Raw genomic sequence first — 27,999 nt, 5'->3', positions numbered from 1 at the left:
AAAGTGTGCATCAAGGGTGCATTTCACCAGACCAAGCTCAATTTAAGATTGAACATTGGTCTAGGGAGTCTGCTCTGTATTTTCTACTGCACAAGAGGCGTGATAAACAAGCATTTTTCAAATGACTCCGTATGCCGTTGGATAGCCCTTCAACCAATCAGACCACAAGAGGCGTGTGATGATCGCTTCTCTATTCGTCATCGTGTTAAACCCGCCAATAGCGTGCCAGGTGGTTAAGCCAGTCTGTGATTGGTTCCCGCAAAAGTGTAAAAGAAGCAGTAAAAATGAATGTACAGGTTTCCAGACTGAGATGCCGGGGCGAAATCAAATCGCCGGCAGATCAGGCTGGGTTAGTCTGCTGGGGACAAGTTCCTATAACAAAGTTCCAATAACTAACCAGTGCCAAAGCCCCTATGGTTGTTCACTACTTTTTGTCCGATGAAATACTCTCTAGTATGAGGGCTCTAATATACTTCAAGCGAAATCGAAGAATAGACTGTTGTGGCATCATTTCAAACAAAATCTGGCCAAAAGTGTTTTTGTAGTCAGCGCAAACTTTTTGCAAAACTTTAATATTATATACTTTCTTGACAGGTTCACTTGTTTACTCAGTTCGACAAGATCAGACACAAGAAAAACAGTATGCTATACCATTGCACAACAATTTATGCTCCTGTTTACTCTTTAGTAAAGAATGAAGAACACATTTTCAGAGAGTATATTGCGACTTTGAGAATTCTCATTGATGCAAGAACCTTTTCAGTTATTTATTTCTGAAATATTAAGCAAAACACAGTGTAATAAAATATGGTATGAAATGAATCCTTGAGGTATTTGCTAGTAGTAGACAAGAGCAAGAAGAACACATTACACAATTTGTGTTTGTTGCGACCATTTTTATATCTTCTGTGCACAATTTTGTGAGTGAAAATTAATATTCTTTTCAATGTTTTTTTTCTCCATGAAAAACATCATCATCAGTCAGAAATAAAACAATTCACTCTTTGCCCTTTCATGGGCATAAAGAGAAAAAGTGAGGAAATACATTTGCATCTTTACATCGAGTCCATGTTTCATTCTGTTCTCAGTCACAATCGTTCCATGTTTTTTTTCTCTATATATTTATATATATATTTGTTTAGTTTGTAGGAAATCAGTCTCTGGTCGTTGGAAACAGACGTCCAGGCCATAAGAATCGAAACAGAAGAAAAGTCCTTTAATTCCTTCTATGCGTTTGTCCATTCATTCTTGCACTTTTTGTCTTCACCCTCCAGCGGCGTTCCTCCCTTCATCCAAAGGGAAATCGAGGAGGAATACAATCACAGTCTGATCTGAGGAAAGAAAACAACAAAATTGCGGCGACACACCTTTGATTCCCCCTTTAGTCTCTGAGGAACACGGGCAAAGGGGCGACAAAATGAGCGTGTGCTTTTGAACGTGTCTGCTGTCGTGTCGCGGAGGGCACACAGTAGTCTAAGTGGCTAACGATGACGGTGATGATGGTTGTCATGGTGACTGCGTGGGTGGGCTGCTCTGGGCGGAGCTGGGAGAAAGGGAGGGGCTACAACTGCCCGGAGGGGCGCCGGCAGCCCGTGAACTGCTCCCGCCTGAGGAACTCTCCAAACCCTCGGAGTTCTCCAACATCTCCTGAATGAGAGGAGGCATGGAGCCAGGAATCTCCATCTTCAGAGTGATCACACGCTCTGCCCCTGAGAGAGAAGAAAAACGTTTTTTGTTTTCAAGTAGCTACGCACGTATTTTTCTTTCTAAAATGTCTAAGAAAATCCATCCATGCACAACACAAGTCACACGAGTACATTTTACTCACCCTTGGCACTGATGCTCCTCAGGTCGGTAATCTTCATCAGCATCTTGGGGAACATGTGAGGTTTGTGTGGCCTCCTGTTCCTCACGTAGATCTTCAGTGCTTCCAGCAGCGGCTCCTGCAGTACATCCACCTTATCGGCCTCCTCCAGGTCCTGCCGATCTGCACAAACCATTCATATTCAGCTCACAGTCTTGTGAAATCCAGCTTATGTCACAGAGCGTATATCACAAACTCAGCAAATATTGGAGATGGTGAATCTCATGAAACCTGCGAAAAATGTTCCGGGCTGCGTTTCCCAAAAGCATCGTAAGCCTAAGTAGATTGCAGAACAATTGCCACCGGTGGTTTCTGAGATCAACTTAGCTCACGATGCTTTTGGGAAATGCAGCACAGGCTATCTTTCATCCCAATATCAAAAGAAAATAAAAATAAAAACTTGCATTTGCATTGTGACACTATCTATATAGCACTCTATAAGATTTTCTCCCAAAACCATGAATGAAAAAACAAAAAATAAAAATAAATGAGAATATAAATATTAAATAATATGCATTATATGATACCTTTATGATGTTATATTATTCAAATAGCAAAATGTCTATCAAATCTTTTAAGTATTTATTTTACAGCCTTTAATTATGATCATTTTAAGAGAAAAATATTTTTACATTGAATTGTAAAAATATATATTATATATACTACAGTTATACATTATTTAAATTGAAAATAATTTATACAATTTTAGTGTTATTGTAAACATTTTTTACTTTGAATGAATTTAAACGGAAACGCTTTACTTAAAGCCTTCATGGACAATACCTTTTAAATGTATTCATAATGTAAATTCATAATGCATTATATATTTTCATAAATAACTGTAAAATGCATTATATTTACAGATTTCTAAAAGTGTGTTCAATGAATAGATTAGTATTATAATGAATAATAACTGTGGTTACAATTATTCACACGATCATGCAACGCATTATAAGATATATAAAGTGTATAAATCATTAAAATAAAATAAAAGGCTTTAGGGTAAAGTTTGTAGTGAAATATGACCTAAACAGGTTTTTATGAGATTACCCCTTTCATTTCTTTTTTCATAATATGTAGTATTGCTGAACATCATGAGTGCAATACCACCATCACACACGTAGTGGCACTAGAGTTCCATGCATCAAAAGACAAGAGAGACTAGTTATGTTTGGAATAGCCAATGAATATAAATTCAATCTGCCAAACTAGAACAACGTACCATACTACTATTTGGAATATTTATAAATTGCAGGTTTACTGTTTAAAAAAAGCATACAGTATTTAGTGTACCATTATCTGGGGTCTAAGATCACGACATTACTGTCTAAAAACACAATTATATGTAGAAATGACAGTATGTTTAATAGCCAGGTCTTAATACAGTCAGAATACAGTGTGTATGTACCTCCACACAGCAGGCATATAGCACTGAGCAGCCCCGTCTCCGCGTCATCCATCTCTAGCGGCAGTAGCTGATTGGCGAAGGCGAACACCAGGTCTGTTAACGGACCGAAACCAGCATTGTGCATCTGCGTTCGGTTCAGCGTTAACCCGTCAGAGAATGTCATGGTGTCTTGCTCGGGCGTGTAGCGGGTACAGATCCTCAAAATCTAAAAGCAGAGAAACAGAGCGGAGACGTGTTGGACTTAACTCTGCATATTAAACTGGGATGAGAGAAATTCTACAGTGGTGAATAGTGGAGAAAGAACATAGATCAACCATTGTGAAAAAGTGCTTTAGCATACTTCTAAAAAGAGTACTTATTATAGAAAAAAAAAAATATATATATATATCTTAAAGGGAAAGTCCAAACAATAATGAAAATTAATGAAATCCATGTGGATAACTTTTTTTTAATGGATGGATGCACTTTTTGGGGCTTTAAATTTTAGGCTGCCAAGATTAACCAGGACATTTTTTTAATATCACTCCGTTTGTATTCGTATAAAAAAAGAATGTCATATACACCGATAGGATGGCTTGAGGGTTGAGTAAATCATGAGGTAATTTTCATTTTTGGGTGAACTATTCCTTTAAGTGTGAACTGAATATAATGTTTTCATACAAATGCATATTACAAGAGCAATAATGTATTAAAGTTTAAATATGCAGTGTAGGAGACTGACACAGGCGTGAAGAATCTGTTGAATAAAGATTATTATTATTTATTTATTTTTGCATACAAATAGCATTCTCGCCACTTGATAATATCAAGGTTGAACCACTGCAGTCACATGGACTATTTTATTGAAGTTTTAATGCTTTTCTGGGCCTTAATATTGTTAACTAACTTGGAGGGGTCAGAAAGCTCTCAGATTTCGTCAAAAATATCTTAATTTGTGTTCCGAAGATGAACGTTCTTATGGTTTTGGAACAGCATGAGGGTGAGTAATTGACAGAATTTGTATTTTTGGGTGAGCCAACCCTTTAAAAGTGACTCTATATTCAGCATGTGATGTAGCCCGTCGTACCGTAGGCTGCAGGATTTGTGAATTTTGGACTTGTCCTCACCAGTATGTCGAGGCAGGCGGCCTTCAGCAGTGTGATCTGATCTGCGATGGTCAGGGTGGTGAATCCTGGCAGCTGCTTGGCGAACTCCACCGTCTTTATGATGCACTTTGTGGAAAGCTCGCTAAACTTATCCCACAAATCCACGTCCAGAGCCACGCGCCGCTCCGAGCTGTTATTCTACACACAGACGGAGACAAAATTCAGGTACAATGCTACCTACATAGCGAATGCAATGCTACATTTTTAATAGCGGCATCAATAATGGCTTAAAGACTTTGGTGAAGTCTGCTTGTAGACACAGGAGAAGGATCAGCACAGAGTTCTGGGAGTTATTGACAAACCGAGACAAATATCTGTAGTTACAGCATTGATTCATCAGTCAGTGTCAGCTCATTAGTTAAAAAGCCAACACAAAGTCAAAACAATTAGATCATATCCTCACAGATGAAGATTTTATTGGGCCGTCAGCAGTACAGCCACAGTACATGATGTAACCCAATGATTTGACTTGGTTATATTTCTCAGCCCTTTGATGATTCAGTTAGTTTTTTCGGATATTAGGATATTGCTTATTTATATCAATATTTTAATTTGAAATCAAAAGAACAAAAAGAATTTCAACTAGAGCTGCAATTAAAAGATTGCAATCCCGATTCAAACACCCACGCAATCTTATTTCTAAATGACAACGATTCGGTTACAAGTGCGATCACAGCGAGCATTCAACTCTGCGTTGGCGCTGCAACTGAGCCAGAGAGAGCAGCTGTTATGGGAAGGTATGAAACGCCATCACAAACGGTCTTTTCAACCACACAGTATCATTATTTATGTTACAAGAATTCAAATGATCACAGAAGTACTGGGATAAAAGTTTACAGTTAGGGCATAAACACTGATATCTACGGTGGCGATCAAAATAGAGTAAATCATCTATTGTAAGTAAATTGAAGCTACAAATAAAGATTGTATCAAATACATTGTTACACCAGTAGGTGACGACAAGTGACTTAAAAAAATTGTCATTGACTTTCAAAAAGAGATTCATGCAGTAATGAAACAAATTAAGTCTTCAGCTGCATTTCAAATCGTAGGCGAAAACAGTATTCGACAAAAGATGTATGTGCAAATTAATTTAGGTGAGATTCTGAAGTGTGCATACGATGGGCATTTTACTATCCCGTGAGGATACTATCCCAGGATTTGTAAATGGCAGTTAGGTGACGTAACTGATGCTGGTAAGTCACATGATAATGACAAAATTGCAAGTGTAGTACAAAAAGATTACATTCATATTACACACTTATACTATATAGAACTAGGGGTGTCTCCGACACATTCGAATCAGAATTGTCGAATCTCTCTAGGGGCACGACACTAGTCAGCAGGAGGGTAAAACTATTTTTATTTTATTTTACACACTGCACTCAGCAACAACTTTTAATAAAGCAACCAAACCTGCCTGCCAACTTACAGACGAACTGACAATTGCTTTCATTTGATCAAATAAAAGGTAATGTGGTGGATAAACATTCGTAAACCTTTTTCTCATAACATTTTAAAGCCGCGATCGAAATACAGAACATCACACAAATATATAAAAGAACATTTTGATAAATAAACCTAACAAAAATTACCTGCCTAGAGAGGAAAAGAACCCTTTGAGTGCGTTTACATGCACGTTCTTAAGCCGATTGTGCCTAAATTGGGTCGCACACCGGACGCGAAGCTCAGCGCTGCGTCTCAGGTATCTCAAACCGGACGCGCACATTATACACACGCAAGCTCAATTTTGAATCGACAATTTTGAAGAGCTGCATGATGGGTGTATTTTGTAGCACAGGGTGAAATCAGTATGTACATTGATGATTTGAGGGAAAAATAAATAAATTGAATATAAAACCTTGAAATGGCACTCTGTGGCTCAGCAGGATTTTAAACAACTTACTGAGTCGCCGCGGACAGACGCCGAATGCTGCCGCTGGTGTGTGTACTTACAGTCTACATTGAAAACAGTGTTCTAGTTTTAAAAGCGCCGTGCTACTTCTTTAAAATACTGAGCACCCCCATATATATGCCAAAATGGTATGATCCTCGATTCATAACACCCGCAAATATTCGGCTGTGAGATCGGTGGTCGAATCAGGCTCCGCATATCGATGAATCGAAACTTGGACTATTCGGGGTCACCCCTAACATACTTTTTTTTTTTGCTGTTGTGAAGTAATTACGTATTCAAAATAAAAACAGCAAGTTTGTGATTTCGGAATCAGCGTTTATAAGTGAGTCACTGAATCATTCATTCAAGAGATTCGTTCAAAAACACTGATTCATCCAGTATTGAATCAAGTGAAGTGTTTATGAGTGATTAATCAAATCATTTATTCAAACTGATTTATTTAAATAATTAATTCAAATTGATTCAATATTTTTTTTAATAAACTGCAACATTTAACGTTGTGTCAGGGTATGATGGAGAAAAATAAACCTTGGGAGAAACCAGACTCAGTCGGGGTGCCAGTTCTCCTCTGGCCTATTAACAAACAGTTTATGATTATTATTCTGGCAACCTTACAGGTCAGAAATCATATTAGATCGGATTATTCAAAATTTCAGGGTATCACGGAAGAGACAGGTTTATTTAGGATGGTGCGTCGATTACACAATAGTATAAATACATGAATTATTGCGCCGGAGACGGGTTTTAACAATAATAGTTTGCAAAATTTAAAAGTTAAAGCAATAGACCTTTTAAGTCAACATGAACCAAAACTGTTTGGTTATCAACATTCTTAAAAAAATGTCTTTAATGTTATGCGGAAAAACATAAATGTTTGGAAAAGCATGAGGGTGAGTAAATACATTTTTTTGGGGGTGGAATATCTCTTCTCTATCCCATCTCAAATTCTCATTATAAATCTAGGAATATGGCTGGAGTGTGTTTTCAAATGTACAGCACTTGCGAAGATGGAGTTCATGTGAAAGTGTATTTACTGGGAAACGATCAGCCGCAAAATCATCACAAATCCAGTGAGCATTCAGTACATCAGTGCGCCCTCACACACTCTTACCGTGGTGTATTTGCCGAGTTGACACAGCGAGGGGAAGGTCTCTTTGTGGGCTTTCCTGACTCTGTCAATCATCTGCTCTGTGTCTGGGCTCAGCGTGTAGCTCTCTGTGCATTCTTGCTTTTTCTCTTCTTTCTTCTTCTTATTCCTGTCGTTCCTTACCGCTACAGACAGAAAGACAGACAGACAACAAAGATCAGCGCTGACTGTACAGATTGTAACGTCAGACTCATTGTAACAACTTCCTGAATGGCTGGCTGAGGGAAAATCCACCAAGCTAAGGCAAGACCTGTTATAAAAATGAATACAAATTCTAATTGTATGATGATTTTGAAGCTATTGTTAAATAGTTTATATATGCACAGCTTTTACCACAACAGTTTAATTCTGTAATCAAGGAGCACCGTTAAACAACCAAATTTTAGACTAATGAACTATAAAAGGGAATCAAAATTAAAAAAAAATAATGCATTTTCCTATTGTGCATGATTCATCAGTGCACATTTTTGCCAAAATAAACAAAATCAATAAATAAAGTCTGCCTTTCTTCTTCTACTTCTTCTTCCACTTCATATCAATAATAATAATAAATATAGCTGCAAGCAGACATTATCGGGGCCAAGCACAAAGAAGAAATGTCAACATGGCTGGGAGCATCAGACTAACTGCAACATTGAGCAATTATAGACATTAAGATGATTTTAGACAAAATGTCTGAAAAAGCACTAGTACAGGCTACATAAAGCTAGGCCACATTGGTATCTATGGTCTGAGAAAAGCGGTATCTATGAGAAAATTGGTATCTATGTTCTCGGTGTGTGACCCAATGAATGTATTAAGATTAGATTCATTACAATAGGCTAATTTAATAACCACTTTAAAAAAAATTGTTATACATTTTGACTTTTTCAGTACCTTCAGAGCAAGGTGCCGAAGACACATACAGAGCTTTGTAATGATACGCCAAGGTGTCCATCAGGCATAGAATTTTTGGGCAAAAAAAATAAAAAAAATCATTTTTTTGGCTAAACTGTTCAGAAGTTATAAGCAAAAAGAGCCATTTTTCATATCTCCTGACCACTAGGTGGCACTGCGCCGAAACGGGCAGCCTCAAGTCATGGTTGTCATAACATGTTTTGTCATAAAACAATAAAGCATTGCAGAGATATAGCCTCACATTCATTTTGAATTTTGAATTTATTTATAGGGTTAACCCAGTTTTCAAATGGGACCTAATCTAAACATTTTAGCGGGCACTTAGTCAAATTCACACATAATTTAAGAACAGTCTGACCGATAAAATCATTCCATAACTTGGCATGGTCTGAAGATGATGTGGTAAAGTTTAGTAAAAAAAACTCAATGGACTAGGAGGAGTTCGAAAAGTTTGTTTTTCAGTAAATTCAAAATGCTATATTTTCATGACAGAAAATGACATAGGGATTGCAATCGAATCGTCTTGAGCCAAGGAATTTAAGGGATTTTTATTTAATTTTTTAATAGCCTTTACATTCAGTTCATAAGTTATTAGCATAAACATGAGGGCAACTGTGGACAGTTGGTGGCCAAATTTCATCAATTTTCAGCAAATGGTTCCATGGGCTGCCATAGACTCAAGAGCGGAAGAAGAATTATATTATTAGGAACGCCAACGATTGCAATAGGTGCCATAACACCTAACAAATAATATAGCATGTAATAATGTTAATTTCTTACAAAATACAATTATTTCAGTGTAGATGTCATTCAAAGATGTAGATCATAATCTACTAATATGAATTAGTAACCTAATATCTAAAATATTAAAAAGTTAAATAGAAATATTTATTTAACTAAATAGAATATTGTTAATGACAATGATGATGTTGATAATAATAATAATAATAATAATAATAATAATAATAATAATAATTATTATTATTATTATTAAGAAGTTATTAGGATTTGATAGCAATTTAAATTACAATAAAGTTAATATTGTCATTTTTTTTCCAAAATAAATCTCTTGTTGTTATTTTTATTAACTCTATTATTATTTATTGGACATTGGTGTCTTTTATAATATTAAAACCATCCAATCACATTTTATCATGCATTTTATCATCCTTGCATCATTGCATTAAAGTTTTTACGTCATGTCAGGAGAGCAAAAGAGAACATGCATTTAATAAGCACTATTATTATCATCAAAATATTAGCATTTGATGAAAATTAGCATTATTCTATTTAACTTTTTTATTACTATTAGTGTTATTTATTGAACATTTTTATCTTTTACAATATTAAAAACATTAAATGACATTTTATCCTAAATTCCATCGTCAAGTTATCCATTAAAAAAAGTTTGATGTGTGGCCATGTCACTTCAGGAGGAAATGAACTGGGCAGAAAAGGAAAGAGATCTCAGGAAGACAGATAAGAAAGAATGAGGGATGAAAGGGGCAAGAAAAAGAGAGAAAACTTGCATGAGTAGCAGTGAAAGGCCGTTTGAGAGATGCAGTGAGCAGCAGTAATGGAGTGAGATGAGACGGACAGACAGAGGAAATGTGTTAGAGCCAACACATCACATCTGTGAAGACAAACCATGAGGGGAGGAAAGGCGAGAAGAAAAAAAAAAGGTGTCAAAGGAAAAAATAGGACAAGAATCAGAAATGCCATCACACCCTCTCCATCAGTACCATCTCACACTCTCACTTTCTCTCTCACTTTCTCTCTCACTTTCTCTCTCTCTCTCTCTCTCTCTCTCTCTCTCTCTCTCTCTCTCTCTCTCTCTCTCTCTCTCTCTCTCTCTCTCTGCAGGGTGTGTGTTTGTAGTTTGATGAATAGAGCGGGTGGATGAAGTCGTACATAATGCTGATAGATCACCACAGGTTTCATTAGACCCAGAGCTAATCTGATCTCATTATATGACACACACACACCGTAATGCCATGGCATTATTTTCTCCCCAATCTCTGCTAGCGCTCGGACCCTCACAGCATCCTTCTCGCAGGCCTCTGGAGATCTGGAATTAATTCCTAAATAAAAGTGGGCTATCTTAATGTGCCTACATTAGCGCCAATGACAGATTGGCACAGCGATCATAAGCCGCAAAACACAATTTAATGAAGTCATTAAAGAACTATTAGCCTGGCTGCACCATCACTCATGCACAAGCGTTACTGAGAGACCTGCAGCGCATGCATGCGAGAGAGAGAGAGAGAGAGAGAGAGAGAGAGAGAGAGAGAGAGAGAGAGAGAGAGAGAGAGAGAGAGAGAGAGAGAGAGAGAGAGAGAGAGAGAGAGAGAGAGAGAGAGAGAGAGAGAGAGTACTATGTGTATTGTGTGTGTGTCTGGAGAAGTGATTTTTACACACCGGAATCTCTGACGGAATGGCCAGAAATATGCTGACAAACAGAAACGTGATCAAACGTGCACAGTTTTGTTATATATACTTAACATGCGCTCTTGTGTCACTCTGGTGGTATCAAACCCATGGGGCCAATAAAGACGTCTGTATTAAAACTGATGTAAGTAACTTGAGTCACATTATGAACTGTACTTTCAGACTAAAACGATGTGTGAAATCGAGCTTGAGTGGCTACGTTCAAGCACTTGCGTAGTCTTTTGGGCCTGTGCATTGTTATAACCTCTGAGTAATTGACCTTTGAAGCTAATGTTACGATTCACATAAAGATTGAATCTGTTACATTATAACAGTAGGTGGCGACCAATGACAGCTCAAATGTTTTTGATGCATCACTGAATCATTCATTCAAGAGATTCGTTAAAAAACTCTTCTTTTATTCATAAAAAAACCATAATGAATTAATTTAAATAAATAATTTACTTTAAACAAGATTTTTAACATTGCATTGGGGGGGGGGGGGGGGGGGGGTAAACGCAATGTTAAAAATGTTATTCCATAATGTAATGATAAAAATATTTTTTTATAATTATTATAAAAAAATATATATATAATAATTGTGTATATATATATATATATATATATATATATATATATATATATATATATATATATATATATATATATATATATATATATATATATATATATATATATATATATATATATATATATATATACACAATTATTATATATTTTTTTATACACACATTACATCATATTTTCATCTGCCTATTATATACATCAGATTCATTTATGATTATGATTATGAATTTTCAATTCAAATTGGTGAAATTTCAATGCCAAGTTTGCATCACTTGATATTACTGTTGGTCACTAAATGTTTTTTTTATCTTACAAAAGTTTTCAAATATGAAATATTTAGCTACTTACATCTTATGACGCACTCATCAACTGCTATGACTAAAGGTCATAGTGGTTTGGAAATCCCACAAACAGTAAGCCCCGCCTTCTTTGATTTGATTGGCTATCTCACTCATTCTGACAGTTGTGCAGTTAGACCGCTGAGGCAGACCGATCTAAAAATGTAACATTTTACTTTTATCATCCTAGCAACAAACAGAATGTAACTGAGTACAGCAGAGCAGCATTAACAATTTGTCAATTTCAATTTTTTTTGGGGGGGGGACTTGTCCCCCTCAATGTCTATTGTGGTTTCAACCCTGCTTTTAACAGACCCATTTATAACATTTCAAATATTTATAAATAGACTCATTTATAATATTAAATAGAACATTTTAGTGAAATAATATATATACACACACACACACACACACACACACACACACACACACACACACACACACACACACACACACACACACACACACACACACACACACACAAATATTAATAGAGTCATAAATTAAGCTGAAATGGATATATAATATGTGGCATCTAACAAATATTATAATGTGTCAAATGTAAAATCTTACTAGGATGAAATCTTTATGAAGCCTATATTAAAAATGATTTGCATTATAATGGAGGATTCTGATTTTTTTTTCTTATTTTATAGACATGGTGCTTCTCATCCAGTGCTGAATTTCTGTAACCCCCCACCTGGGCCCCCCTTTCTTTTGGTATGTTCCGTGATCCATGATGCCCACATATGTCTGTTTCAGGGTGTGTGTGTGTGTGTGTGTGTGTGTGTGTGTGTGTGTGTGTGTGTGTGTGTGTGTGTGTGTGTGTGCATGAGGTTCTTGACAGGGATAATTTGAGAGGAGAAAATTAAAGTGCTGGCAGATCGTCCATCACAAAGATGAAATTCAATGAAAAGATAAAAATGTCAATGTTTCCTCTCTCCGCTCCCGCTCTCTCCACTCCTCCTTTTTTTCGCAATCTCTACTCCTCCTCAGCAGCAGCAAATGAGTTGTGAGTCTAATGCATTTGGAGCAGAGCGAACCCAGCATGCTCTGCTGAAAATCAATGCATGCGTGTGTGTGTTTTATTACAGATGTTTTGTGCGTTCAAATGTATGCAGGAAGTGAAGTGTGAAAGTGCCGCTGTGCATCATTTTCTAAATGTGCTGTGAGTCAAGAGGTGTGAATTCATAAGAACCCACTTTAATGAAACAAGTGTGGGTTGTGTCATTGTGACTGATTTAATGGGTCATCTGCACTGGCAACAACAAGTTTGCCATGAAGCCTGCTGGAGGCCCATGCGCATGGATCTGTCAGACGGGTCTATAACATTAAGCTCGACATGCACATGATCACTGAAAGAATTACATGAACCTGGCAAGAATAGATATGGGTCACTAACACTAAATGAAGTCTGTTTTAGGATCATTAAGATGTTTACTGCAGTACAACAACAACAAAAAGTAAACAAATATGATTCCCATTACTTGTCTTATCTTTTAAGATTGTACATTGGTCTGGGAAGTCAGTTCTATATTTTCTACTGCACAAGAGGCGTGATTAATGGGCATAGTTCAAATGACTTAGTACGCAATTGGACAGTCCTTCAACCAATCAGACCAACAATCCATCGCTTCTCTATCTGTCATTGTGAGGGAGTGGACTGTTGATCGCGTCATATCTGTTTTACCCTCGGTTTTATTTTGAAAGAAGCGCTTTACTCTTAGCAACTGTAGTAGCAGGCGCCGTGCGAACGCACAGAGTAACGTTATAACATCATTTTCAACACACTCAAATGTATCTAATATGATAAACAGAGCTGCTCATACTCATGACCAGGAAAGTGGAAATGGCACCGGCGACTGTGGCATAATAAAAGTCCCGCTGCTCGCAAGGTGCGTGTTGCATTCATCTTATTTACAATCATTCCAGCAGCCTTGCTCAGCTCAAAAAAAAACACTCGGTCCTGCTCTGCTTCATACTACAGTAACGTTAATAATCGCATCCATGAACTTGAGTCCTAGGCCGATTCTTTCCAGCGGCTGTGAGGTGAAGACATGTCCTAAGATTCTGCGCTCAAACGTGGCGTCATCAAACTATACCTTTGTTTTGAATAGGTGACCTCTAGCGGACGGAAAAGTTACATAGTGCACCTTTAAGCGTGTGGGATGAATTTTACGTTTCTAGAGGTTTAATGATAGCTGCTATTATACTGCTATGCACAATACAGAATATGATTTACATTAGTCCTCATAATGCCTGATTTCACAATTAGATTTAAAGGCACAATATGAAAGATTTTTGGATTAAAATATCCCAAAACCACTAGATCAATATTATATGTTTAGTTTACTTGTGTACTTACATTATCCCAAATGTTTCCAAGATTGTTTAAATCCAGAGAAATAAACAATCTTAGCCAGGACACGGACCGTATCCATTTTCAATTCTCATATAAAGATTTGAACGGTAATAAAACGGATCGTTTTTACCTCTTGTACACCACAGGAAACACGCACGCGCGCTCTCGGATCCGTCGGACGTAGTGGTGTACAAGAGGTAAAAACGATATAAATACTGTTCGTTTTCTCACACAAACCGCCCGTTTCGTGTCTTAGGCCATCAGTGTGTCCTTACGATGGGGGATTGTTTAATTTGGACTTCTCTGTGTATGCTCTTTGAGGTGGTGACCATAGACCTGCATTATGTGAGGCACAGACAAGAACGGTTTGACCTAAAATGATTAAAATTGAAACTACTGGGGAAACAAATACTCCTACATCTCAGATGCCCATGAGGTAAGCTAAAACATATCAACATTGAATTTCAAAGTGAACTATCCCTTTAAAAAGAAACTTTTCTCACGATTTACAAATAGTTGGAAACATTAGTACTCAACTGAAGTAAATATATAACACTGGCCAAGTGATTTTTAGATATTTTACTGAAAAAATGTCTCTCTTGGTTTGGAAGCGAACAGGTTGAAAAGGCAATAGATGGATGTGAATTCCTCAAATGAGCTTTAAATCAGAAAGGTTCTTTTCTTTTAAAACATTAGTATATATAACCGTTGTCTTGGTGCTCCGTATGGTCAGTCATCTATGCTGTATGATTTTTTTTTATTAGCTAATACTGCCTTTGCATTAACTTTGGGAAATTGCGGAAATAAAAAAAAAGGCAAGCTGTCGCAAATAATGCAGTTTTCTTGACTTTGTACTAAATTCTTTGATCCCAGAATCACAAAAGCCTGGAGGGACCGATAGGAAAATAATGAGAATTTTGGGAAAAACTAATAAAAAAAATAATGCATACATTTATGTAATGAAAAAGGGATGTCAAATTATTAAAACCTTTAATTTAAATAATTAAAATATTCTGAATGATACAATTTATTTTAAATGAACAGCAAAGAAAAAGAAAATTGATTTATTTATTGATTGATTGCTTTTGGGTTTAAATGTCACCTAGGCATGCCACCAGGATACACACACACACACACACTGATCAGATACGACATGGTATTGGATTGTTCCTCTCCCTCAAAAAAAAACACCATTTTGTGTCTTTCTGCAGTGGAGACTCAGGTCCACTTGAAGGTGAGAGTGTGTTGGATCTGTCTGGATGATTTCTGAACACGTTCACAAGTTTTGCTGCAGACCTGTCAGAGTGTGTGTGTATTTTCACACTTCTCCCAATTAACTTCTCAAGTCTGACAGCGCCTTGCAGAGACGTGTGCTCGTATAGCCAGAGGGAGGCACTGATTCTGTGTGTGTGTGTTTTGGCACAAGCACTTCAGCTGTGGAGGGAGTATTTCTGATGCATCACTCACATTCTTTGGACATCCCCACTTCCAGGCACTTCTGCAGCCGGCAGTATTGACAGCGGTTGCGGGTCACTTTGTTGATGATGCAGTTCTTCTCTCTGTGGCACGTGTAGACCATGTTCTTCTGAATGCTTCGCCTGAAAAAACCCTGAACGAGAACAACACAATGAGGACTGAGACAGACTGCAAGAGATGCAAAAAAACTAAATGTGTCAAAGCAACTAGATTTGTACTTCCACATGGGGCTTTCTAGTACAAAACCTAGAGCCAATAATGCTAAGGTGTAGTTGGTGGTTGTTAGGACATTGAATGTGGTTGCTAAAGTGTTCTGAGCGCTGCTATGGATGGTGGTTAGGATGTTGCTTACAGACCAAAATCAGAAAGTCAAAAAGCCAATTATACGTCTCTATTCTCCTTCTGTTGATTGTAATTTTTTGTCTTTTTTTTAATCCAATTTCAGGCCATTTCGACAGATTATGAAATTTTGGTACCTCCAATGAAAGTCCATTCTATCAAAACTTTCGAATGTGAAAAAAAGTTCATAAAGAGATTGTAAAAGTTATCCATATGCATCAAGCGGTCTAGTCTCCTGAAGAGACATGATCACTTTATATGACAAACTGATTTAGGCCCCGTCCGCACGAAGCCAGAGCTTTCCCAAACCGATCTTTTTTTCCCCTCGTTTAAAGAAATATCAGCACCCACACGAGAGCAATGAAACCGACTAAAAACAAAGTAGTTTGCATGCCAGGCCAGTGTGTGGCGCTGTAATTCTGCCACAGAAATACACTAAAAACGGAGAAAAAGAGTTGTGGTTAGAAGGGGTATAGCAGTGGTAGGAGTGAGGCAAAATCTCACAATAAAATAACAATACATTTGCTACTTAACAGATGTGTTTTATTAATGCCTACACCTACCCCAACCCAAAACATACCCTTACAATAATGCAGATACGGTAATTAAATGACGCGATATTGATGTGCGCATGTCCAGTGCCCGTAGGTGTATCCCTTAACTCTTTCACCGTGCTGGACGTGGTGTGATGAGATCACCATTTCAGAAAGTATACGTATTCGCTGTACACACAAAAACGGAAGATTGTTGTTTTCAGATGTATCCACTTTGGGACCCGGTTTCAAAAAATATCAGATTCATGCTTCCAAAATGCCGGATCCGTGTGGACGAAACGCTGATATGGTACAACATTTATACGTATACAGCTGAACCCGTCTCCGTGTGGACGGGGCTTTAATCTAGGCATTTATTCACATCTAAACACTACTAAATGAAAGCTCAAATCTGCTTGCTTTGACTTCCATTTATGGGTAAACTAACCCTTTTAGTAGACCCTTGTTAGGCTGCATTAACTAGGTCAGCCGGAACCGGGAACACTTCCCATAACACCTGATGAACTCATTACATTATAAGGAGAATGGCATCTACACTAATGTTAGTCTCTCTGTTTATCCTGAGGTTTACTGCAGTCAGCCGGATCCGGGCCGTATCCAGATCAGATGGTGGACCTGCGCCTGGACATGACCAACTGCGCCTGGACATGACCTATGTCAATTGAACTCCCCCTGTTAATGCCGCATCGACACGACAACCGTCTCTGGCGTGACGACTCCAATCTTTCGAATAATCTTACTAATATCTATTGATCTAATATGACTTCTGACCTGTAAAGTTGCCAGAATCATAATCATACACTGTTTGTTCGTTGGTCAGAGGACAACTGGCACCCCAAATGAGCCTGATTTATCCTAGGGTTTATTTCTCCATTCTGGCCCTAAAGGAGTTTTGGTTTCTTGCCACTGTCACCTTTGGCTTTTGGCTTGCTCAGTTGGGAACACTTAAATTTTAAACTATATTATCGGTCTGCCCGCATTGACACTATATGATAATTAAAATCAGCTGGAAAACATCACCGTTTTCACCAGAGCGGCTGTACAGCCGAATACAATTCTGTTGCATTATTTTTCTGTAAACACTGTGAAGCTGCTTTAAAACTACTGGACTTGTAAAAAGCGCTATATAAATAAAGGTGACTTGACTTTAAAAGTTTAGTTCACCCAAAAATGAAAATTCTGTCATTAATTACTCACCCTCATGCCATTCGACACCCGGGTGTGTCATGGGTGTGTTTTGGGTGTAACGTGCAATAAACCATTCAGAGACCAAACCAATCTCCCATTCCCTTTAAAAGCCAGTTGCGCTTGCACCGTGGCGGTTTTTACGAGAGGAAAGACTGAAAGCGTCTCCAGAGAGGAATCCTTTTATTTTTAACATTTGGCATGTTTGTGTGCTGCTGCGTGTCCCTGTGTGTGTAATAAGCAGGGTGTATGCACATTGTGCACCTGTCTATAGGCATATATTACTAACGTGTCCTTTAAATAACACAAAAAATACTGCGCTATTGACCAGATTTCAGTCGGTCAATGGCGCAGCCGTTTTCAGTTGCCTCAAAATAGCGACTTGCAACAATGCGCCTGAACACACTTCGTTTTCAGACCAGCACGGACCTGGGTGAACAGATGGGCACGAGTGCATTTGCTATTTAAGCAACGATGGATGTGAAAATGATAACTGCGTCGGCATGAATCTAGCAAAATACACTACGCTTTGCGTCGTGACCGCATTACGGTGTGCATTATTTTTTAGAATAATTCAATTACCTCAATTATTCCTTACATCTTGCATGGTTGTATAGATGTGTGTGCATTACAATGTGTATAAAAACACTATGTGTGTTTAAAAAAAAAAAAAACTATTTAGACAGCTGACTAACTAAGCTAAATAAGTTAATAAGTTGGCTGCGTCTCTCACCTTGCAGCCCTCACAGGCACTGACGCCATAGTGGTACCCTGAAGATTTGTCTTGACACACAAAGCAGGGCTTATAGACGCGAGGAGGAGGGGGCGGAGAGGGTGGGCTCGGGACGATCTCCTCTGAACTCGTACTCTGGGTCTCGATTGCTGTAAAAGAGAGAGAGAGAGAGTTTATGGATCAATGATACAACAATATTTGTGCGTGTGTTAAAGCAGTGGTTCCCAAACCTGTCCTGGAGGACCCCCAGCACTGCACCTTTTGTATGTCTCCCTCATGAGACACACTCATTTTAGGTCTTGCCATCTCTACTAATGAGATGATGAGTTGGATCAGGTGTGTCTGATGAGGGAAACATGCAAAATGTGCAGGGCTGGTGGTCCTCCAGGACAGGTTTGGGAACCACTGTGTTAAAAGGTTAGTTCACCCAAAAATGAAAATTCTCTCATGAATTACTCACCCTCATGTCGTTCGACACCCGTAAGACCTCCGTTCATCTTCAGAACACAAATGAAGATATTTTTGTTGAAATCTGATGGCCCAGACAGCCCTTCATTGACACCAATGTCATTTCCTCTCTCAAGACCCATAAAAGGCAGTAAAGACGAATAGAGATGGGCCGAATTCAAAACAATGTTTTGAACGTTATGAATCAGTGAATCGATTCATGATTCGGATCGCCAATGTCACGTGATTTCAGCAGTTTGGTAGCCTAGATATCTAGACGCGCCCTAGCGGCAGCAAATCTAATCTGTCCGCGAATGTCGTCTAGCAACTCTCAATACACTTCTGAGCTGTAAATGGCAAACTCTGGTCGGGCCAATCACATCGTGTATAGAGTCGGTGGGCGGGGTTTAACATAATGACAGGCGAGTTGCGCGTGCTTCTTCTAGTAAACACAGAAACTGGCGAACGGCGGTCTTTCGATTCATCTTTGACCACGAGTCTGGAAGACTTGGAGTTAAGCTTTTCTCTGAGAAAAGAACAAAGAACGGCACTGAAGTCATTCATAAAAAGGGAAGATGTGTTCGGAGTTTTGCCGAGCGGATACGGCGAAAGTTTAATCTTTCAACTAGCTCTGGTTGGTTGTAGCGCTATCCAATTGCGTGCACGCCGTGCAGAGGGAGTTTGAAAGACAACCGTTTATCCCGCCCCTCGGATTGAGCCCTGCCAATGGTGAGTTTCCAGACCAAACATCTTGATGTGGGTCTGGCTTGTCAGGCTAGCAGTTTGGTGGTTTGACACGCAATCCGAATCAAGAATCGATAAACTGATTCATAACCGTTCAAAACTTTGTTTTAAAATCGGCCGATCACTATACAAGTCCTTATTTAGTTTTTTTGCGCACAAAAACTCTTCTTGTCGCTTCATAAAATGATGGTATAACCACTGTAGTGAGATGGACTTTGTAACGACGTCTTTAGTGCCTTTTATGGGTCTTGAGAGAGGAAATGACATTGGTGTCAATGAAGGCCTTTCTGAGCCATCGGAAAAATATATTGTGTTCCAAAGATGAACAAAGGTCTTACAGGTGTCGAACGACATGAGGGTAAGAAATTAATTAAGAATGTTCATTTTTGGTTGAACTAACCCTTTAAGAACTATTACTGCACTCAAAAGAGTTAAATAAATAAATTATATAATTATATACATACATACATACATACACACACACACACACAAATACACACGTTTGTTTTTGTGACATATGAGGACATAGAAACCGTATTTTCTATCCCCCTACACTGCCCCTATCCCTAAACCTACCCATCACAGGAAACATTCTGCATTTTTACTTTCTCCAAAAAACTCATCCTGTATGATTTATAAGCATTTGGAAAAGTGGGGACATGGGTAATGTCCTCATATCACACACTTCCCTTGTAATACCTGTGTCCTACCATGTCATTATACACATTTGTGTCCTCATATGCCACACACACACACACACACACACACACACACACACACACACACACACACACACACACACACACACACACACACACACACACACACACACACACACACACACACAGCGACTTTTGTGTACTTTTTCTATGATCATCATGTTCAGTTCGGAATAAAAATGTAGAATTTGCATTTGTAAGAACTTTGCTCCCGTTTTAAACCAGATATCAAAAAATGCTTCCTTTTCCTTATCTTTGACACCTTGTGACACCTTGTGACACCTTGTTTGTGTGTATAAAACAATAACAAGTTTTATACACAATCAATTGCTGTCATCTTTTAACATATTTACAACTGTACAAGTTCTAGAAGCTCAATGTCAAACCACGCTGAATAAAGAAAACTTTCCTATTTATCTAGGAGGAATCCCTATTCCCTAACCCTGATCCCTGTCCCGGAGCGTCACGTCACAGCGCTGCAGTGTTGTGATATGGAACATTACAAGCAGGATCAAAGACGCAGACGTCCTGAACGACTCCTCTAGAGGAACTGCGCGTCTGTCAGAGACACACGCATGAGCTGAGCGCACTGATGATGTAACACATTTGTGCTGATTGTAATTATCCATCACACATCAAAACAAGAGATTACTGTTAAGCATTGTTCAAACCACTGATGGGAGGGTGAACAGATTCTAGATGTGTTTGCTGCCGTTTCTGCAGTTCCTACCACAACCACATTTTTTATTTTTAGAAATAATAATAAGAATACATGTATTTGTTTCTAAATGTTTTAACAATTAGTTTTATTTTAGAATAACAATAATACAATTATAATAGTACTAATAATGATTATAATAATATGTATTATTATTTTATAAAATCTTCTTTTAAACATGATTGTTATTATATTCATGTTATATTAATAATTATTTTATTATTAATTGACTAATTATATTAATTTAACATTATTTTAATTACTTTTTAAATTATTTAGATTATTTTACATTAGTATACTCTTATTATTATTAATAATAATAATTATTATAATTATTATTAATATATACTATTTAAATTGTTCTTTTATCTAACTAAAATATTTTTATTTTATAGCAACAATAATACAATTATTATAGTACAAATTATATAAATAATTATTCTTTTATGAAATGTTCTTTTTCCCCCCCTATTTTTCCCTTATATTTTTTTCTTATTATTAAATAATAATTATATTAATAATTATTTTATTATTAATTGACTAATATGAATCTAACATTATAATAATGTATTATTAAATGTATTATTTTTATATGATTTATTTTATTATTATTCATATATTAATTTGTTTCTAATAATTATTTTATCCAACAACAATTATTTTTATTTTAGAGCAACAATAATACAATTATAATAGTAAAAATGATATAAATAATTATTATTATTTTATTAAATGTTCTTATGTTTGTATTTTTCCTTAAAATAGTCTTATTGAATCATAATTGTTATTAATAAATATTTGATTATTAATGTATTAATTATATGAATCTAATCTAACATTAATATTATTTAGTAATAATAGTTTTATCGTGTTTTTAATTTTATTTATTATAATTTATTATTAAATATATTCTTTGAATTTTATATTATTATACTATTATTAATAAAAGTTATCTTGGTTTTATCTAATTTATCTTTCTATCTAGAATAAGTATTTTACTATTGATGGTTATGTACTTCCTTTTAGTAAGAATGCCATTATCGCCACACTATACCATCATTAGTGATGGTATAGTCATTTACTATTTTTATACCATTATTCATTATGTTAAAAAATATCTTTTTTTATTGGATTATTGGCAATATCAGCCAAAAATGGATAAAATAATATTTTTGAAATCTTGCATACTATTTACCACAGGCAGTATGTAAATAAGGGTCTGGTCTCATGGACAATAGACATGCTGTACACATTTATAGTGTTCTCAACAGGATACAGTGTGTGCATTTCTGTCTTTATAAAAAAAGTTGGAGAGGGTATCTGAGGTGAAAGTGTGTGCTTGCTTCTCTGGCTGGTTTGGCTGCAATTTCCTTCCCATGTGTGTGTGTGTGTGTGTCCCAGCTGTAGCACAGGGCAACTCAACTTGTGAGCAGAAGTTAAATTTAGAACTCTTATTTACACACCACTGCTGTCGGGCCCCGCCGGGCACATCACACACACAGAATGACTGCAGACGCATCTCTGAAACAGCATCCATACACACAGAAACACCAACACACACACACTCTGTCAGCGTGCATGTTCCCGCCTGTCTCTCTGTGGGCAGGAAATACTCAGAGAGACGTCCTGGAACAGACTGACGGAATGAAAGGCTGACTCAGCCGCGGACACTGAGAGAATGAGAACGCGAGCAGGAAGGAATTGGAGAGAATGGAGGAGAAAATCAAACAACTGAAGTTCAAACATGTGGCTATGACAGCCAAGATAAGCACATACACGCACAGCCACATCGCTGGGCAAAACATCCGGGATGAACGAAGAGCTAAAGGCATACGGTTTGTTTTGAGTGGACAAATTGAGTGTATAAAACACCCATGCATGAACAGAGAATGGCCCTGCCCAGAGTCCACTCAAACATGAGCTAGACCAAACGTCTATAAATGCCTGATGACCACACTCTTGTGCTTGAAGTTTGCATAAAATGGAAGTTGTGATAGTCTTTTCTTCGCGTTTGTAATGAATATCCAGATGAAACAGCTTTTCAAACATATATAGGGCGGGACTTGATCTGGTCCATCTGGAATTGATTGGCTCATTGGACGGATCTAATGTGATTGACAGGTTGACCCGCCCTTGTGTCAGAGAACTCATGTTGTTGCAAGAGGGAGGGGGAAGTTATTTTAATGGCACATGAATTTGTAATCTGTATTTGAAACAATGTGTATGGATAAATCCTTTCTAATATGTAATGCAATATTTCAGTTCAAAACAAGATTAGTCCATTTTGAGTTCCCGACTGTGAACATGGTGAAATCTCTCAAAATCTCGCATCTCGTGGTCAAACGTTAACTTAAAGCAGTAGTTCTCAAACCTGTCCTGGAGGACCACCAGACCTGCAGATTTTGTATCCCTGCATCCCAATTCGCATACTATCCATACTAAATCGTACTCAAAAATAGAATTAGTATGTCCCAAAAGCGTAGTATGTTGAAAAGAGCATTCCAGAGATACCCGGTGTTACGGGGTTCGTAGATGGGAAGGAAGGAGGCGGGAACCGGCGAATGTTCAACAAACTTTAATTCCAAAATAAATAAACAAAACGAAAGTAAACCACGGGCAGCCCCTCACGGACGACTGCCCGCACATACACACACATAATCAAACGCGGGCAGTCCCTCACGGACGACTGCCCACACACACAAAATAAAACGTAAACAAAACAACATAAAATCCAGGCCTGGTCCGCTCTCGTCTTCCGCTGCCTTCGCTCCTCCTTTATGCTCCCGTCACTTTGCCACGAGACGAGACCGGTGTGTCGCGCAGCTGGTACTCATTACCACTCGTCACCGGCCCGCTCTCGCGGTCCCTCGCCCCGCTGCTTGCCACACCCGGATTGTTTACTATTTCCGAATTCGAAGTGTGGATCGATGCGCACTCTAACTGCTGATATTACCCACAACCAATTGTGAGTTGGATGAAGATTCGATTAGAACTACAAACACGGATACAAAGTGTAAAAAAAACTCCAAACATGACGGATGTGCAAGTCTGATGGTTAAGTAGAAGGGTTTAGTTAAAGGGGTTTGAGTGACCAACTATCAATATTTAACCTGACATAAAATATATTTATTCAGTGTTTTTCAACTTTATATTTCACCTGCAGCAGCATTGCGAACTTTTGTAATGACACGTTTGGTCATTACATTTTAAATGCATCATTATATTTAAACTGCAAACACGAGAATAGACTCTGCATTAAAGACCCACGAATGGCAGGTCAACGTGCGGCTACATCTCTCTCCAATATGGTAGGAAATTAAAGTGAATGTGGAGGATTTGAACTGTGACGAAGATTGACAGCAGTTAAACGGTGATTGGATGCAAGTAACTAAGCGACAGAGTCCGTTAAACATGACAAAGTTGTATGTCCCAAAGCTTGCACACTTTTCTGCTACACACTCACAAGTATGGACTTTTTCTTCACAAAAAGAGTACATACTTTAGGACGTAGTATACGTAGGCAAATTGGGATGCAGCATATGTCTCCCTCATCTAAAATAACTGATTCAACTCATGAGCTAATTAGTAGAGACTGCAAGACCTGAAATGGGTGTGTCACATATAGGAAGACATGCACTCACCTAAAGGATTATTGGGAACACCATACTAATACTGTGTTTGACCCCCTTTAACCTTCAGAACTGCCTTAATTCTATGTGGCATTGATTCAACAATGTGCTGAGAGCATTCTTTAGAAATATTGGCCCATATTGATAGGATAGCATCGTGCAGTTGATGGAGATTTGTGTGATGCACATCCACGACACGAAGCTCCCGTTCCAAAGATGCTCTATTGGGTTGAGATCTGGTGACTGTGGGGACCATTTTAGTAAAGTGAACTTATTGTTATGTTCAAGAAACCAATTTTAAATTATTCAAGCTTTGTGACATGGAGCTTTATCCTGCTGGAAGTAGCCATCAGAGGATGGGTACATGGTGTTCATAAAAGGATGGACATGGTCAGAAACAATGCTCAGTTAGGCCGTGGCATTTAAATGATGCCCAATTGGCACTAAGGGGCCTAAAGTGTGCCAAGAAAACATCCCCCACACCATTACACCACCACCACCACCACCACTAGCCTGCACAGTGGTAACAAGGCATGATGGATCCATGTTCTCATTCTGTTAATGCCAAATTCTGACTCTACCATCTGAATGTCTCAAAAAAAAAAAAAAAAAAAATCAGACCAGGCAACATATTTCCTGTCTTCAACTGTCCAATTTTAGTGAGCTCGTGCAAATTGTAATGAAATCTCCACTTTTTAGTGGAGATGAGTGATACTCGGTGGGGTCCTCTGCTGTTGTAGCCCATCCGCCTCAAGGTTGTGCGTGTTGTGGCTTCAAATTTTTTTGCTGCATACCTCGTTGGAACGAGTGGTTATTTCAGTCAAAGTTGTTCTTCTATCAACTTGAATCAGTCAGCCCATTCTCCTCTGACCTCTAGCATCAACAAGGCATTTTCACTCACAGGACTGCCGCATACTGGACGTTTTTCCCTTTTCACACCATTCTTTGTAAACCCTAGAAATGGTTGTGCATGAAAATCCCAGTAACTGAGCAGATTGTGAAATACTCGTTCCGTCTGGCACCAACAACCATGCCACGCTCAAAATTGCTTAAATCACCTTTCTTTCCCATTCTGACATTCAGTTTGGAGTTCAGGAGATTGTCTTGACCAGGACCACACCCCTAAATGCATTGAAGCAACTGCCATGTGATTGGTTGATTAGATAATTGCATTAATGAAAAATTGAACAGGTGTTCCTAATAATCCTTTAGGTGAGTGTACAAAATCTGCAGGGCTGGTGGTCCTCTAGGACAGGTTTGAGAACTACTGCTTTAGAGTAAATAGCAAGAAAGAACATTAATTGTCAGTTTGACAAGAAATTAACTTCCATCCTATTTGCAAATTTTGGAGGCAACCGGTGGGATACACTCGTGGCTCGTGACTCATGACAATGCCCATGGAGGTCTCGGAAGAAATTACAAACTGCTATCCTTCTCAGTTGTACACGTTTTCCTCCGAAAAAGGCCATTATTTCAAATGATGTTAGTCACAGTTTAGTCTCACATAGCCAGACCTTCAGACTGACGGCAGAAGGTTTGGACTCCATCGCAGCTTTTATTGGCCGAGGACCACACATAAGACATTTGACTGACATGTAACGCTACCAATCAAAGTTATATAAAATGTGACTAATGAATAATAACATAAGACAGCAGAGATAAACTTTTCCCATCCCGTCAGAATCTTCTACACCATTTTCGCCCGTTCACAGGTAGTCCCGCCCAAACTCATACATTGGACGGCCAAGTCATATGTTGACATGTCGGTCGCTCAAGCAAACAGAACAATGTTTTGATAGCATTAGAGAGACACTGTTTTCACTTTTCAGAAAGTCAACCTATGAATGGCCAGAAACATATTTTAGAATATTTTATTTTAATAATATATTTTTTAATGCCTGGCATTTGTTTGTGTCAATGTTGTAAATCTAACGTGTACTTGAATTATGAAGTGCATTCTGAACATTGTGTAAAAATGAGATTGAAGAGATAGAATCATTTGCATTCACATGCTTGTGTACATTTTATTGTCTATTGCAAACTGGAACAGGAGGAAGCATTTTAACACTGAAAACAATTATGCACACACACATGCACAAAGTCAAAGCCAGTCTGACACATAATAGAGCAGCACAACAACTAGATTTTAAGGGGTAACAAACACAATGTCTTGCGCCCCAAATTCACAACATTTAGATTGTGGAGCAGGAAAATCTGTTGGATATGGTATGATCTGACATGATAGTCAATTCCATACTTCTAAGAGAGCAAAAAACAAAAGGTAAAACAAAATATAAAAATTCAACACACAGGTTTAGAATACATAGGACATGATTTTGGTGTCCCCGTTTGTGTTATGTTTGGTGCCACTGCATAATAGTGTGCCTGCAAACAAATAGATGCACTCAGGACACTCACTACATCAGGAAGACAGACAGAGAAAAACAAATGAGGTGAGACAGGGATAAATAGAATTAGAGAACTCTCTCTCTCTCCCTCTCTCTCTGTGTGTGTGTGTGTGTTTTAGTGCTTAGTCTGTTTTCTCATGTCTACCGAAGTACACACAGAGCACTTGTATGTAACACACCACATTACTGCTCATTAACAACAACCCCTCTGCTATCTTTCTCTCTCCATCTCTCTTGCTCCTTGTTTTTCTCAGCATGTAGGCTTCTGATTTTTTTTAGTGTGAAGCCCTGAACATTTTTAATCATCTTGTTTTTCACACTAACCTTTCATGCTTTGTAATTTCTGTTACCAGAGGAGGACAGTAACTAAGTACACTTTTTGAGTATCTGTACTTTACTTGAGTATTCATTTTTTTCTGGACTTTTACTTCACTACATTTGAAAGACAAATATCATACTTTTTACTCCCACTACATTTCTATCAAGGTCCTCAAAGTCAAAAGCCGTTTCTGTAGCAGCTTTGAAAGTCAGTGGATGATTTTCTTCTTTTTTAAAAGGTGTTTGGGTTTTTGTAGAAAGCCTTTCAGGAATTAATCTTGTAGGGTCATGTGAAGTCCAATGATTTACCAGCAATTCTTGAACACTGATTTATAGTTTATAGGAAAATGGAAGAAAACGGATGCCAAAATGTTTATTTTGGCGAGTGTTCACATAAACAAAGTTGATTATGTCTTAAGTGACCGTGAACAGTTTAGAGAATATCAGATGTGTATCAGTGTATTGGATATGAGCATTCGGCGTTAAATTGACAGCAGCTTTGTAAAGGGCTTTGTAACTTTTATAAAAGTATTTAAATTAGTTTAGATTAGTCATATGCTAGCATGTCGGATGGAGCATCACTAGTTGCGTTTCCATTACCCGTCAAACTGTGCAAATTGAAATTAACGTCCAAA

At 37.8% G+C, this 27,999-nt stretch overlaps 1 protein-coding gene across 2 annotated transcripts in view; it reads right to left on the bottom strand.

Annotated features, from left to right (window-relative positions):
- Position 1: 1 nt before the first annotated feature.
- raraa (retinoic acid receptor, alpha a) overlaps positions 2-27,999 on the bottom strand; it is a 271,680-nt gene continuing 243,682 nt past the window's right edge. The window contains exons 4-10 of one of the 2 annotated variants that reach the window (XM_067429615.1): positions 18,382-18,530; positions 15,562-15,703; positions 7,447-7,607; positions 4,379-4,555; positions 3,273-3,477; positions 1,829-1,987; positions 2-1,709 (exon numbers count right to left, since the gene is read on the bottom strand). In XM_067429615.1, the coding sequence (XP_067285716.1) occupies positions 1,507-1,709; positions 1,829-1,987; positions 3,273-3,477; positions 4,379-4,555; positions 7,447-7,607; positions 15,562-15,703; positions 18,382-18,530 (1,196 nt within the window). In that variant the 3' untranslated portion in view covers positions 2-1,506. The remainder of the gene's footprint in view (positions 1,710-1,828; positions 1,988-3,272; positions 3,478-4,378; positions 4,556-7,446; positions 7,608-15,561; positions 15,704-18,381; positions 18,531-27,999) is intronic. The other variant, XM_067429616.1, reaches the window with a different exon arrangement.

Source organism: Pseudorasbora parva, chromosome 21, assembly GCF_024679245.1.
Source record: "Pseudorasbora parva isolate DD20220531a chromosome 21, ASM2467924v1, whole genome shotgun sequence".
Lineage (NCBI taxonomy): Eukaryota > Metazoa > Chordata > Actinopteri > Cypriniformes > Gobionidae > Pseudorasbora > Pseudorasbora parva.
This window is presented reverse-complemented; position numbering and strand designations above follow the sequence as displayed.